The 15,703-nt window shown below is 44.8% G+C and overlaps 1 protein-coding gene across 1 annotated transcript in view; it reads right to left on the reverse strand.

The window, feature by feature from the left end:
• SND1 (staphylococcal nuclease and tudor domain containing 1) overlaps window positions 1–15,703 on the reverse strand; it is a 419,451-nt gene that overhangs the window by 137,932 nt on the left and 265,816 nt on the right. The window contains exon 15 of the mRNA XM_030853699.3: window positions 10,164–10,305. Coding sequence (XP_030709559.1) covers window positions 10,164–10,305 — 142 coding nt within the window. The remainder of the gene's footprint in view (window positions 1–10,163; window positions 10,306–15,703) is intronic.

The raw sequence follows: 15,703 nt of genomic DNA on the forward strand, positions 1-15,703 counted from the left end.
AAAAAGAAATAGTTTGTTGAAGAAGAGACTAAAATACCTCAGGGACCTAGAGGAGTTATTTCTGCAGTCCCTGCACATACGACATCATTCATGAAGAAGGCAGTGGTACAAATATAGCATAAATGTCGTCTGCTCTAGCTTGTAATTTAAAATGCAAATGCTAATGAGCAAACTGGTATATCAGTAGAGTTAATAACCGCATGCCTAGCACAGGGGCTGCATCCAAAACACACACAGAGAAGAGACAGACACCATGTTCCAATTTAAAAATAAAAACACCCAAATTAACCCTAGAAAAATCACTAGCAGATGTACAAGCTCAGGAAGAGGAGGCACACCAGGGCAGGGAAATGGGAACTTCTCCACCCGCCATAGACTAACTAACTAGTCCATTTAAATATCTTCCTACATATAGTGAAGGTAAGCATGGGAGTTACTAGGGTTTATTCAGGACTGCTAATTGTAAAGCGTGAGTATAATAAGGAAAACTACAGGGAATCCAAAAAGCTTAGACAGAAAGTTTCTCCAAAGCCCATTTAGAAGCCTGCCAGTCAACTTTGCAGGGAGCTGTATGTCCAGAAATCAAAGGCCGCTGAATAGAGACGTAGATTCTCATTTATTTTATCATAAGCAAAGGATGGTTTAAAAAAAACCTGAAAACAGGCTTCCCTGGTGGCGCAGTGGTTAAGAATCCGCCTGCCAATGCAGGGGACACGGGTTTGAGCCCTGGTCCGGGAAGACCCCACATGCCGTGGAGCAACTAAGCCCGTGCGCCACAACTACTGAGCCTGTGCTCTAGAGCCCACGAGCCACAACTACTGAAGCCCACGCACCTAGAGCCCGTGCTCCGCAACAAGAGAAGGCACCGCAATGAGAAGCCCATGCACCTCAACGAAGAGTAGCCCTGGCTCACCGCAACTAGAGAAAGCCCATGTACAGCCATGGAAGACCCAAAGCAGCCAATAAATAAATTAATTAATTAAATAAGTAAATCTATTTAAAAAAAAGAAAAAAACAACAACCCTGAAAACATACAAGGCCTGGATTAAGTGGGTAATTTAAATAAATGGGAAAAAGCTCTAATGATGAAAAACCATGACTGAGAATGCGGTTGTCTCAGACGCCTTCCAAATATGAAAGGAACTTTTGTGAATTGTTCTTGCTCCTACAAGGTCTGTGCTTGGCAGCCCTACATCAGAATCTGGGACCGATCCCATGGCACTGAGACCGAGCACAGCTCCTTGGGCTTCCTCAGAGCCCATCATGATGTGACCAGTGGTCCTATCCAGTTGCTTAAGTGGAAACCCGTGGTGCCCCCTCAGGGGCAACAGGAGAGGATGCTTGGGCTAGCTGCCCATACTGGACACCACGTGTTCTAATGCCCATGTCAGTGCTGTTATATAAAGGGCCAGGAAGAGACTCTGGCAAATCCATCCCATTAGTTTGGGGAAGCCTCAGGAAAACTCTCTGAAAGGAACCCAAGGTGTGAGAAGACCCGGGGCTTGGGGGCAAAGACACTTTTCAATGATGAAGAACCTTTTTGCTTTTTAAAATCCAGTCATGGGCTTCCCTGGTGGTGCAGTGGTTAAGAATCTGCCTGCCAATGCAGGGGACATGGGTTCAAGCCCCGGTCCAGGAAGATCCCACATGCCGTGGGGCAACTAAGCCCGTGGGCCACAACCACTGAGCCTGCGCTCTAGAGCTCCCAAGCCACAACTACTGAGCCTGCGAGCCACAACTATTGAAGCCTGTGCGCCTAGAGCCCATGCTCTGCAATAAGAGGAGCCACCACAACGAAGAGCAGCCCCCGCCCACAGCAACTAGAGAAAGCCCACGCGCAGCAACGAAGACCCATCGCAGCCAAAAATAAATAAATAAATCTATTAAAAATATATAAAAAATAAAATCCAGTCATATCTGTTTGAAAGGGGAATGTGAAAGGTGGTTCCCATAGCAACCAAGATTAAGTCTTATGGGCACAGTGCACACTGTTCACCCCAGGGCTGCCCATTACCAGATTTCTAAGCATTTCCCTTTAATTTCAAATTACCACACCATTTACATTCCCTCTCCTGCATCCAGGACACGCAATTTCCTACTCTTAGGCTGGCCAAATAGACACCCCCTCAGGGTGGGGAAGTGGTGAGTAGCCCAGTCGTGGATGCTACTGCTTGCCACCATTACTACTAAATGGCTGGTGGAAAATGCCAATAGGCTGACAAGATGGCATTGAAATATTCACACTGAAATTTATTTTTCTGGGGACGCCACAAGAATCGGATTAGAACCGCATCAGGGCACAACCAGAGACAGGTGCTGGTATTGGAAAGACTCCAGCAAAGAACAGCCATCAGAGCTCTGTAAGCTTTCCATTCCTTCCCCCCATGCCCACCAGGTGGAAGGCAGCCTAAATAATCTTTAACAGACTCAGAAAGAACCTTAGAGTAGGAGGGGAGGAGAAGGAATGGCAAAAGGAACCCTTGGGGAAAAACTCACAGGTCTGACCCTCTTGTACCACTCTACTGGCTCTCACAAGCGCTGCAGAGAACAGGCCTGATACCTCTGCAGGATATTTTCCCCCTATCTCATTGATATCAAAACTCCAGAGCAGCAAGAGTAAAAGGCAGAAGTCAGAGGACTTAGGAGGCAAGGGTTCTTTTCACTTACCTTTGACCTATCCACCCAGAGGCAATCAATGGGCCTATCCAGAACTGAGGATAAATCAGCATCTTTCTTTCCTTGGCACGGGAAACCCAACTGAGATGGTGAGGGCAGAACATCCCAATTGGGAGGCTGTGCCACCCCTCAGACTGACTCCGCAGAAGGTAGGGCCACCACTAGGACTCTCTCCCCCTCAGTTGCTGGAGCCTCTGGACTGACTGGCTGGGAACTGCCATATGGGCCTTGCTGCTTCCCTCACCTCTAGGTCCCAGCATCACACCAAGATAAGCAGGCCAGTCTAATGGAAATAATTAACTAGGAAGCGGGAGAGCAAGAATGCATCTTTAAGTGTTCTAGCTCCAAGGTCTGTGGCTGCCATTAAACCATGCTGAACAAATCTTATTTTTATTGATGTCTTTATTACTCTGTCTCAATCAAAAAAAATTAAAATGACTACTGAAAAAAATTGAATCCTTGCCTCTTTTACCCTGAGACACTCGACTGTGTCCTGTACATCTCCTTTGATGCCTCTACTGGTCCTTGGGTACCGGCCTTCCTAGGTCTCTTACCACCCAGGTCACTGCCTTCTGATCCTTCTGCAGTTTGCTGATGTCCTCCCTAAAAGCGTGGTCCTCAGATGGAACATCACACTCCAGGCCTGAACTGACGCGGCTGAGCCAGCACTTGGCTCTATCCCTCTCTGGATACTGTACTTCCGGGTTATGAATCAGGATTGCCTGAGCCTTTTTGACAGTATCACAGAAGAATAATTTTATAAAAGGCTAGGAATTGTTTCTCCTCCCCTTACACTTCTTACAAAAATATTTTTTCTTCATGTCTATATATCCTGTACTTCAGTAGATACAAGTACTTTGCTTGAAGGCTAGCACCATATCTTACACATTTCAATATTCCTAGCAAAGTGCCCAGTGGATATAAAAAATTATTAAATAGCCATGTGATTGAGGGACCCACAAACATGACGAGGCTCATTCTGGGGATGATTCACAATCTAAAGATGGAAGATAATCAGGCTGTAATAGTAGCCTTGCACTTCCATCCACGTGACCATGGGTGATGGTCTGCCTGCAGAGACGGGGAGCTAAGGGCAGAGCGCTGAATGTTCCACGGCGGGAGACCCAAGAAGGAGATTTACACGACCAGACAAAAGCAGAGGGAAAAATGATTGATGAGTCCATCCATTTCTTTACGCGACTCTCCCTGAGAGCTAATGATACAGGCAAAGCTGTTTGGCCTAAATGAATCGCACCCAGCTTTTGCCAAAAGAAAATGTTCCAGATCTTCCTGGATGCTCAAATACCACCTCCCTTGGGCAGTCTTTTCCATTCCTCAATTGACTGTTCTTTCCTCTGCATTCTCATGGTATGTTGCCTATACTTTTCATAGCTCCATTTTATTTTTCCCTGTTAAAGTTTTTCGTGTGGCTGTCTCAACTATTAGACTAAAAGACATTCAAGAAAGCAGAAATTATCTGATTAATTTAAGCATCATCCACAAGCTATCAGAGACTGTGTTTCTTTTAGTGGGTTTATAAAAATCTTGGCCTCATTAAAAAAGTCTCCCCAAACCTGCTTATTGTGCTAATATTTCCTGACAAGTGACCCTAGAGGACTTTCTGACACAAATGTAATTCGTATAATTCACAATGATACCTTTAAAAGTGAACAACTAGAGCAGCCCTAGAAAAGCTTCATGTCAAGCTGCCCATTTCCAGTAATGGGACCCAACTGGAAGCAAGCAGGAGGCAGAGACAGAACCAAATGGGCAAGTCCCAAGAGAAAGAATACTCCACTTTACAAATATCCATTAAGTTGCAATTCAATTAAAGTAACTGAAAAGAATTCATAAGTATCAGCAGACCCTGTAACTGCTTAATTAAGGATAGAAGCCCAGCAAACACAACTACAACAACAGCCTGATTCATTACACCTCTGTGATAGCAGAATGGGATTTCTCACTTAAACATACATTGGTGTTGTGTTAATTTGGTTAGGCACTGGTAATCAATGGGGATCCACCATTCCTGGGGCCAGGAGATGAGGACGATATTCCTGTTCACCTTCCCTCTCCTCTCATTAAAGTTCTTGGTCTACTGAAACAGGCAGTTGATATTCCTATTAGGATTGGCTGGAGAAGAGACATTACAGAGACAGAAGGAAATGAGGTCCTTTGTTCAAAGGCATTCAGGGTGGAAGGACACACAGCCAACCCTTTAGCTCATCATGCACATTCCCGCCACCATTTATCAAACCCCAGACAGCTAGGACCTCTCCTTATTGCCTCCCTTGTCATAAGGCAGCTTCAAGAGGGGACTTGTAATCAAAGAGAAAAAAAAATTGAAAAATGCCAAAGGGCAGGCAAAGAAAAGTCTCATTTTCTGGTCTTGTTTCATATGACTAGGTAACTGGTTAATTATAAGTCACCTGCTGTGATCCACATGGAAACCCCCTGCCAGGTGGCTGCTGCATTCTTGGTGGTTTGTACAGTGAGTTCCACCCCAGGTGACAGACATCCACTCCCCACCATGCCAAACCTGCCTCGGTCCACAATTCCTCGCACTTATTGCTGTCCCACCGTTAAGAACAAACACAGAAATGTAAATGGGGTAGGCTCAGTGAGTTAGAAGACTCCAAATGTCTGACACAAGACTCCTTAGATTACTTTACACCGAAACCTCAAATTATTACCCTCTTCTCATTCAGGCATTTGGTTTACAGGCACTAATTTGATACCTGCTATGCTTAGCCAACAGGACAACTTCCTGAACTGTGCCCTCAGCATGACCCAAGTAGCCCAGAGCTAAGAAAGTAATGCAAAATAGGGCAACATAATATAAAGGTCACAGCAATAAGGCACACGCTCCAGGCCCACCGGTGCTGTGGAATAAAAACGTGAATCGTGGGCCAAGCAATCTGCAAATACGTGCCTCCGTATCCCTTTAGACGAGATACTAAGTAAAAGGTGACACACAGGACAAGTGAAAATGAACTAAAAACAAAGACTGAAGGTAAACTGCTTTTGTTCTAAGAGGAGGAAATGTATGGAGCTCACTAAATGCTAGATGAGGAAAAAGGGTGCTTTTAAACAAGTGTTGGGGGCCTGAGGAATGTTGACCTTTCTGTTAACTCCGGACAAGAACTTCCTGTGACTGCCTCTGAGACTGAAATAAGTGCACATAGGAGGAGGCCACAGCAGCAGGCGGGGGGACCTTGAACCGTCTCAGTTCTGAGGCGGTAAGGTCACCTGCTCACCGGCTGAACCTAAGCCAGGTGCTCAGAGGACTGAAGGGCAAGAGCTCTCAGGAGGCGCTGGCCTGTTAGCTACAGCTGACTTTGCCCAGCCCCACCTGCTATCCCATCTGACCAAGCAATCATTCCACATGCAGGGGTGCAGGAACCATGACGGAGAGGCCAGCTGGCTTGGGCCAAATGCCACTCCCTATCAAGCTGCGGGGCCGTCTGCCCAAAAAAGGCCACGTAAAAACGGAAAGTGTCCACCCCACCTTGAAATCCAGAGGGCTCTCCAAAAGGCTGGGAGTGATGATCCCAGCACATATGGGATTGCTGAACAATTCTCTTGACTTTCCCCTTGAGAATCACAACCCTAACGTCATTTCCAGCAGACGTCAATTTTACAGGGTGCAGGGCACATTCCACAGAGAGCTGCCAAGCCGTGCCATGAGGACCACCTTCCAGGTGAGCAGCTGCACGGGGTAAGCATCGTGTCTGTCTACGCTGATGTTCAGCTTTGTGGTTGGTCCCGGATGACCGAGGGACCCGTCTCTCTAGGATCCTCCAGCCATGTTCTCCATCGCATTCATTCTGCCTCCGCAGGGTCACTGCCCTAGCAAACATTTACTTGTATCCTTTCTGAGTTCCTGTTCAGACTAGTGCCTCTCAAGTTCCTGATATCTTCTCACTTCATCTCTTTTATATCCTCATTAGCCAAGGAGACTTTGTTGAGTTTTACAGTCTATAACTGGCACTTTGAAGACAATAGGTCTACTGAATAGCTTTTCCAAGTATCCATACCACGTTCTGCACCAATCCTAAGAATTCGTTATAAAAGTACTCAAGATGCTGACATCTTCAGAATGTTCCCTTGACCCTTTAGCATTCACTTTTCTGTACTCCTTTTTCCATTCTATTAGACTGCTGTGAAGAGCAGTCTATTTTAAATTGTTCCTTATTGCCCACATTTACTCCCCAATCGTACTGACAAAGATCATCTGTGACTTACCAATTAATCAATAGTATAAAATCACTCCCTAGTTCTTAACTACTTGATCTTTTAAGGTAAAACCCGACACTGCTGACTCCTTGGAATTCTCCCCTCCCTTGGCTTCCAGAAGACTGCTCTCTGAGGATTCACCATCTAATCCTCTGACCACCAACGATCTGTTCCAAGAACCTACTCTTAGTGTCGCCCTTGCTGGTGGACATCAAAATCTGCCCAATAACTCAAGCCTTGGACCTGTTTACTTTCTTTCCCATACTCAATGTCATCCCCCATCCTTGACCAAAAAACCTCAGTCATTCCTTGAATTAGGAAGTCTTCCTCTTAAATACTCTTCCAATCTCTCCTCTCCTCCATCACCAGATTTCGGGCCTCTATCCCTCTTGCTTCTTAACCACTCTCCCAGCCTCCAGCCTCACGTATACCAATGTATCTACCAAAATAAACTTTCTTAACACAAGTGTGAGCATGACACACGCTCTGATACCTTGAGCGCCTCTGAGGGTCCACAGTATATTCCACAGAAGACTAGCTTCCATCTGTGTTTCCAGCCTTACCCTACTCTTGACTCTTCATACCCCACCAATACCAAAGGATTCATGGTTTCCTGGACACATCAGAATGCATCATACCTCTACATCTTTGTATACCTGCTGGTACCTCTATCTAGAATATTCCTCTCTTCCTCCCCTCCCGTCCTGTCCTTACAACATTGCAAACTCCTATTTGTCCTTTAAAACACAGCTCAGATACACAATCCCTGATCTCCACCTAACCAACCATTCTCTTCTCTGTGCTACTTCTGTGCATTGTAAATAATTCTATTTTCTCACCTAACACCCAACACTACAGTTTGTTCATGTATCTGTCTTCCCTCTAGCGCTTAAGACCTAGGACTGTGTCTTACCAGGATGCAGAGTTCCTTGCTCCAGACTCAAAGAGGAAAGCCAGTAGCTTTTCTTTTAGTGAGCATTTTGCTTAGTCAGGAGGAGGCTAGGACAGCTCCTAGCTCCTTCTCTTGATTTACTTGAATTAATGGGGAGGTCAAAGTCTCTGTGGTAGAGCCACAGGTACGTGCACACATACTGCACAACTGTGCCATTCCATGCAGAGTTAAGGAAAGCTTTCGTTATGAATTCACTAAGTCTTTGTGAGAAGAACAGGAAGGAAACATTTATTGATGATCTACTTTATGGCAGGCTTGCTCTAGACCTTTATACATCCTGAGCGGCAAGAAACTTTCTCCAGTTAACTGATGTGTAAACTAACGTTTGAAGTGAGTCAAAAAAACAAAACAAAACCCCCAAAAAACAAACCTCCCTAAAGTCCCCTGCTTGTACAGAACAGAGCCATGATTCAAACCGACGCTGGCTTTCTTTTCCAACTTTTCAATGTCCTGTATCCCTGCCAGGTTTCTAAAGAAATCAGAAGATGCATAATACAACTGCATAGAGTACGGCAGGAGAAAAATGGAAAAGCTTATGTTTCTACCAGGAATTTGCTTCTGTAATCTATCTTTCACAGTGTAAGTTAACTCAAGCGATGCCTTTTGAATTGCTAAGCTTAGAATAATGCCAAGTACACAGAGGAACCAGCTGATGCCGAGTTGAGTGATCAGGCTGCTTGTGTTTCAGCAAGGTACCACCAGAAGGGTTCTGCAGGAAAACTCCAGGCAAGACAGGTTTAAAGCTCTGAGCCGGCTCCATTCAGGTGGTTTTAAGTTTGGAAGCCAGAACTTCAATGTTTTCTTTCCCCTATAGATCTGCAGCCAGGTTTCCAGGAAAGAATAATACTGTTTCTCTTTCACACCTCTGGGATAAAGCTCTGCCAGAAGGATGCTTTTGTTTTGCAGGCAGAGAGCAAAGAATGAGTTGAATATATACCTCAAACCCTGTAACAAGAATTCACTGCTAAGAAACTCCTCCGCTACAGAAATCTTAAGAAAAAGGGCACAAATGGCTCCATGAAAGGACTCACACACACTGCCACTCTGCCCCTCAGTTTACTTACAACTCATATTTGCAGACACGAGAGCACAGCCCTTCGGCGAGGTATGGACTTCTTGCGGCCTTTCTTCTCTAGAGCTGCCCCTGAGCTGCAGAAAGCCTGCAGAGCTGGGCAGTGATCAGTAACCTCTTAAGAGAGCTCAGGAGCCTCACGGAGCAGTGAGGGCCAGGCACCAACAGTGAGCTTCACGGCTTTCTGCTAGATGAGTGACTAATCGCACTTAACAATCCATTTAGTTGGGGCCTGAGGGAGATCCTTATGGGGAAGAAACCGTCAGTGCCTTCGAGGAGAGCAAGGCTGGGGCGATCTGACAGGGGATGGCAAACAGGGCCCCCAGTTCTCTTCCCCCATGGCAAATTCTACCCCAGGATTCAACAGAAGTAGTGCTAAGGCAACAGGCTGGCCTCAGAGGAGGTGGCGTGCAGTGGGTAAACACAATGCAATACAATCTTTGGGAATGTATATCGGGGTGGGGTGACCTTCTCCCTCAAAGACCACAACTGCGAAGTACTGATGGAAATAACTAACTTTCTTGTCTGCCGGCAGGGAAGAAATGAAATGCTCTGCTCCTTGAATGCACACACGTAAATTTCTCAAAGAGCACAGTTCACACACAGACTTCCTGGCTTGTGAAATGTTACTAGATAAGACAGGATAAGAAAGATGGACAGTCAGTCAGCAAAGTAAAGGAGGAAGGCTTGCCCTGGCATGGCACCCTTAGTGCAAGAGGGAAATACCAGGGACGCAGGGGCTTGTGAAGGTAATGTCACATCTGGGGTTTCATAAAGGATTTGGAAAGAATAAAAGAGCACAAGTGGCACTGCCTGTGGAGCTACAAGGGCAGAGTGTCTCGGCGCCTCTGTGGCCTTGCCCGTGACTAACACAGCAGGGCGGTCCATCCCAAATGGGCAACACCAACCGTGAGCACTCCATCATTAATGTTTTCCTATGTCTGGAATTTCCTTCACTCAGGCTGTGTGAGGATACGGGCTGTCTTGTTAGCTGTCCTGCACTCCTACGTCCTGTGGTTGGCGGGAATGAGAAGCAGGACAGGACCAGTGCTGGGTCTGCAGTAACAGCAGGATCAAACCTAGGAACTCTGTGTTCACATCTCAGTTAGAGGCTGAAGCACCTACATGGGCTCCAAGTCCTGTAGAAAGGAGGGCATGTGACCTCCAGGGATGACTTCCGAGCTCCAAGAAGAATTTTCAGAACAACACATAACAAAGAAGACTTACCTGCAAGCAAGAAGGTGATAAGGCAAGTTTCCTTTGGCAAATACAGCTTGAGACGAGACCCACTGAACACATACTCCACCACGGCTTCAGAACGACCTGCCCGCTGAAGGAAGGGCAGAAACTGCTTTGCTTTTTGGGTGTCCTGGGGGAGAAAAGAAGAATCGTTAGAAAAGTAATGGAATCTAGGTAAATATTTCTTTCTCTCTGGTCTAGGGCAAAAAGTCTGGCAGACCACAGGAAGCTGGGCGAAAAACCCTAGAATATCAGACATTTCTGAAACCAGGACAAAAACAAGATACCGATGTGACTTTCATAGGAGAAATATAGTTAATCAAAAGCTTCCAGAACATTCTCACTCTCTTCTCCCCTCTGTTCAATTACTAAAGTGGATATAAAAGTTAGGACGGGGCTTCCCTCGTGGCGCAGTGGTTGTGAGTCCGCCTGCCGATGCAGGGGACACGGGTTCACGCCCCGGTCCAGGAAGATCCCACACGCCGCGGAGCGGCTGGGTCTGTAAGCCATGGCCGCTGAGCCTGCGCGTCCGGAGCCTGTGCTCCGCAACGGGAGAGGCTCGCGTACCGCAAAAAAAAAAAAAAAAAAAAAAGGTTAGGACTGCGGCCTGAAATGAGAATTTCACTCCTCTGGAATAGGAAAAAGAGCTCTTCTTCCTTCTACATAAAATCGAGGGGAGAAGACCAATACTCACCTTCTTTGGAGATTCATCTAACCTTTAATTTTCATTTAAAAACCCCCAAACGAACAAAAAAACCCTGTGACACCCGGATCCTGATACAGCCCCTAAAGCCCTTTCCCAGGAAACCCAAAACAGTTCGTCTTCAAACCTTAATAGGCTATGTTTTCCTAACAAGGAGGAGAGCGCAGCCTTCTTTGGGCACCGATACCGCAAACCCTGCTCCCCACGCTTTTGAGGGATGAGCCAGGACCTGGGTCACACTGCTCCTGTTCCCAGCCTGGGAAATCTGCAACTGCAGGATGTGAACCACAGGGACCAGTAAATACTGCATCATGTCAGCGCAAATTACAGAAACAATAAAAACACATGAAACTGCACAGGGCTTTTTAAACTTTTTTCACACATCAACACAAACTGCATGCATTCCACCCTCAAGAGTGCCAAATCGTGGACCTTCTGAACCTCAGAGCTCTTAGCTTTGGAGGAGCTAAGAGCCATCAAGTCCTTTCAGTCTCTCAAGCTAATTAAACAGATGACAGAGTAAGCAAGCATCGAAGTATCACACGGCACGTGCTGGGGGACTAGTCACTGGATGAATTCAGGAGGTTTTCAGCGCAGCCAGCCCACTGGCAAACTCCCTCTGAGGACAGCAAGCTCTGCACACTTTCCTGACTCGGATGACATAAGCCGTCTGCACTCGCCAAGCTCTTCCTTCCTAACTCTGAGCGGCAGAGCTATTGCACCTAAATTCATGCACAAGAGACAATGAAAATTTAACAAGCCATCAAGTATTTGAACATCTTCACAGCAGCCAAAGGGGCTCCTCTAATTCAGAAGCAGTGAGGTAGGCTGGGATGAAAACAATATTTATAGTAATGAGATTCATCCTTCCCTTCAAACAGATTCCCAGAGAAAAGGAGAGGCAGTCATCAATTCTCAGTGTTTCTAAGGGCACATTGGTAAAAGGTAAGGTAACAATGAGCTTTAGTGGGTTGGAAACTCCCCCAATGAACACTTAAACAAATACGCATTCTACTATCCACACACAGTGGGAAAATGCCTTTCTAGCAGTTGGCTGAAGTCCAGAACAGCCAAGCAAGACAAATGCTCCATGGGAAAGAAGGCACTACTACCTGATTAAAATCCTCTTGCCATACTAGAATAAATCTGGGACATTATTCCTCAGCTGAGCCAATAAGTCAACAATTATCAAATTGATTATCACAAATCATTAGGCAACTTAAGGTCTCTAAAGAGAAGGCCTTCCCTCAAGACTGCAGTAATCTATATTTTTCAGAAATAGACATTTGCTCATCACTGTCTCCTGGACGTATTTACCTGAGAAAAAGATGCTTACAGGAATAAAACAGCACATGCACAGGTACACCTTTAATGCAGCGGATTCTCCTATTTTGCTAAATGATTACTTAGTTTATCAAGAGACATACTTACTTAGAGAATCAAGGAGAAACGAAGGGGCCCTACTATTAGCTATGTAAGACACACAGACAGAGAGACAGACAGACAGATAAAAATAAACCAGTGGATGTTCCTCACTCCTCCTAAGTCTCAACCTACAACTTAGTCCTATTCCAGAAATACAAAGGAGGACAGCAAAGAGAATGTGACATGCCATCGATTATGACAAAGATTAGAAGTGAAAGCTAACTGTGACAGTCGAAGGCATGAAAGCAAATTTTAAAAGCCCACCACAACTGGCCATGTCTCTTTCCAGAGGCAAAACTGTAAGATAAGACATGGAGCTCCCCATCCTCTTGAGGCAAATGCTCCAAAGGCCTGGAGCAGGTGATATACCCGTGGACCACCTGTTAAAGGAAAAGATGGAAATCTTGTCCAAGGTGGTAGAGTTTTAGAAATAAAAAATTCTTATAAAGCCAATTAAATTGAATGTAATCACCAAAAGATATCAACTCTTTCAAATCTCAGTCACAGGCAGGCAATGGTGTCTGTCTTTCCTTGTCATCTCAAGCTGTTCCTTTGCTTGGCAAATTCCTTTTCAATCCAAAAATTCTTGAAACCTTTAATATTTGTTTCAGTGGCTCAAAAGAAAAGACTGGCAAGGCAGATTGACAAGTTCCCTCAGCTGATGTAGCTGTAAGTCATTCTCTGCTAATTTAGCTATGGAATTTTGTTTTTTAAGGAATTTTGATTATTAGAAAATGGACTAAATGCTATGGCTAAATGACTTGCCTTCCAAAGAGCCTGTGAATGTATAGCAACATGCTAGATTCCAATACTCATTTCTAAGGTTACAGCTATAGGTAAATAAGAGAAAGCATGACTATGAGAACCAGTATAAGAGAGTCCAGTTTAGGCCCTCCTGAGGGGTTGAAGATGCCAGGTGGATCTCAAGGGTAGCCAAGTGATCAAGTTCAAAGCATGTCATTAACACGACATTTAAATTTTTCTTCCAATAATGCAAAGCAGAACCTTCTAAGACTTAGTGAAGTGACAGATTTCCTTGTAACTCCAAACATATTTTTAAAAATAAAGATTAAAGGCCTCAAATTTAAAGAGATAACAACATTGAGACTTAGGATGCTCACTTCAAGGTAAGACTATTAAATATCAAATGTTTCTGCTTAGAAGTCTAGTTGCAAAGTCCCTCATCTTCAGGTTTTCTATGCTGTGGCTGGTTTACATGAGGTCTGGGAATCTATTTGCCATAGTTGCCATAGTTGAGTTACACAGTCTCAAGGCTTTGAGAATCCATGTAGATAAATTAGCTATAGTTTTGTTTTCTGTACTAACATTCCCCTCCACTGGTGTAAATAATCAAGAAGTAACTGCAGTGCTGAGCAGATAAGTGTTCTTTGTTGCACTGGCACTTTTCACACTACCTGTGCTCCAAAACAAACCAAACGTGAGTATTTTCCTGTACTCCTAGAAAAGCTAATTTAAGGTTGTATTAGCTACATTTAACCTGCTATTGTGGGTGGCATCTCTTTAAGGAATGTTTCTGCCTCCTCAATGCACCTTGAAATTGAGAAAGTAATGATGTAACAAACATGCCTGGGGTGACTTCATTTCAAAGAATGTGAATATCTATACTTCAAACTTACAGGAGCAGGGTTTTGAAGGACGCTGAAGAAAAGCAGGATGATCCTTAGGGAGTGGAAAAGGTTATAAAGACACCTTAATCATACACTCCTACTCTGCCCTCACTTCTGGATGGTCAGGCTAAATTTCTTGTAAATGTGGGTGCATGTGTCAATGCCTATAAAAAAAAAAATCCCTACAGCAGTGAGACTGCAACTTACCTCTACAAAGTACCCTCCTGTGTAAGCAAACACACATGTTTGAAATAACTGAATACAATGAATTACCAAGTTTGGGAGAGTGGGAAAGTTGTGAATGGGAGTGGGAAAGAGAACAAGGAAAGCAGAATCCTTATATGGCAGGCACAGGACAGAGGTCCACAAGAACACTACTTACACAGCTAGGTCCCCTGCATCCTTGAAGAGCAGAACTTACATAAATCAAAGTTCTCTGAATTCTGGAACTGGGATTTCGGCTGTCCGTTTACACTAGATGTTAGCAAAGTGAATTCTATGATTTTTCCACTGAAAATAGCCATACAGTAGGCATTAACGTGGTTAGGACTGGTGAGAGGCAAACCTCATGGCACACAGAACAGCACAGGGAAATGGGAATCAGTAAACTTATTAGTTAACAATTAACCACTCAGGATTATCATGTGCAAGTCTCAAATGGGAACTGTTAATAATGAAGCTCACTAATTAGTTCCCATCATCACAATCACTCTTTGATTAACATCATAGGAAAAAGAACTAAAACCAAATACATGCAGAGCTTATAATGGTACCATGGGGGTATTCAACTCCACAAGCACTTGAGAAACTGAACTCGAAAGAGGCCCATCAAACGTGATGAAGCTTCCTGCAGGTATAGTTGCGGCCTGAACTGCCCACTCCAGCAAACCAGGAGCGTTTCTCCCCTAAAAGAGCTGACAATCCTGTATCTATAGGACTGACCTGAGGCTCGAGGACTCCAGAGCACAATGCTGTTTGGGTCCAACCAATCTTAATATTGAAGCAGCAAAGTCTATGTGTACAAGAGGACAGACGCAGAGAGAAAAAGAGAACATGGAAATCAGAACTTACGGCTAAGGGTACTGAAGCAAACACACTCTGTTATTTTAAGCTGTATTGTGGTAATTCATCATCATAGGTATCTATCTTGTCAGGGCTCTCCAGACCAGGTGAATTACCTCTGCAACTATGTGGAAGACAAATCACAACTACATCCCTGACCAGAAAGGCAAAAAAGTCATCCATCACCGCACACTGTTCCTCCTTCCCAACCACAGGGCTCTACTGGCCCCATGTGATATTCCAATTCACACAATGAGTTTATGATTCTCTTTGAGGAACGAGCTGCATAGCAAGATAATCTCTTGACATAAATGGGGCCCTGAGAGGAGATACTTGGGAATAGGCCCAGCTCCAACATTACCACAAAGCACTTAAACATTTGAAGCTCCCCTTCCCTGGCTGGTTATCAATGTTTCGTGGTGAAGTGTCTGTAAACGGGACTGGTAGAGGGTGTAAACATCAGTGAGGTGCAAGTTTAACAGGAATGAAGTGAACACAAGAGAGAACCCTAGAGAAAACCACTCTGGGAAAAAAAAATTATAAAGAAACAAACCATAAGAAAAAACAGGTGCTGAAGCTGGGCCATCAATAATCTTTCCTCAAGTGTCATCTATGGTTTAGTTTCTCACAGTGTTTAGTTAGCTGGCACAGCACCTCACTCAGGCTCCAACACGTCAGAAAGTAGGAGAAATCGGGTTTCAGGCTCCGGG

The sequence above is a fragment of the Globicephala melas genome, chromosome 9 (genome assembly GCF_963455315.2).
Source record: "Globicephala melas chromosome 9, mGloMel1.2, whole genome shotgun sequence".
Taxonomy (NCBI): Eukaryota; Metazoa; Chordata; class Mammalia; order Artiodactyla; family Delphinidae; genus Globicephala; species Globicephala melas.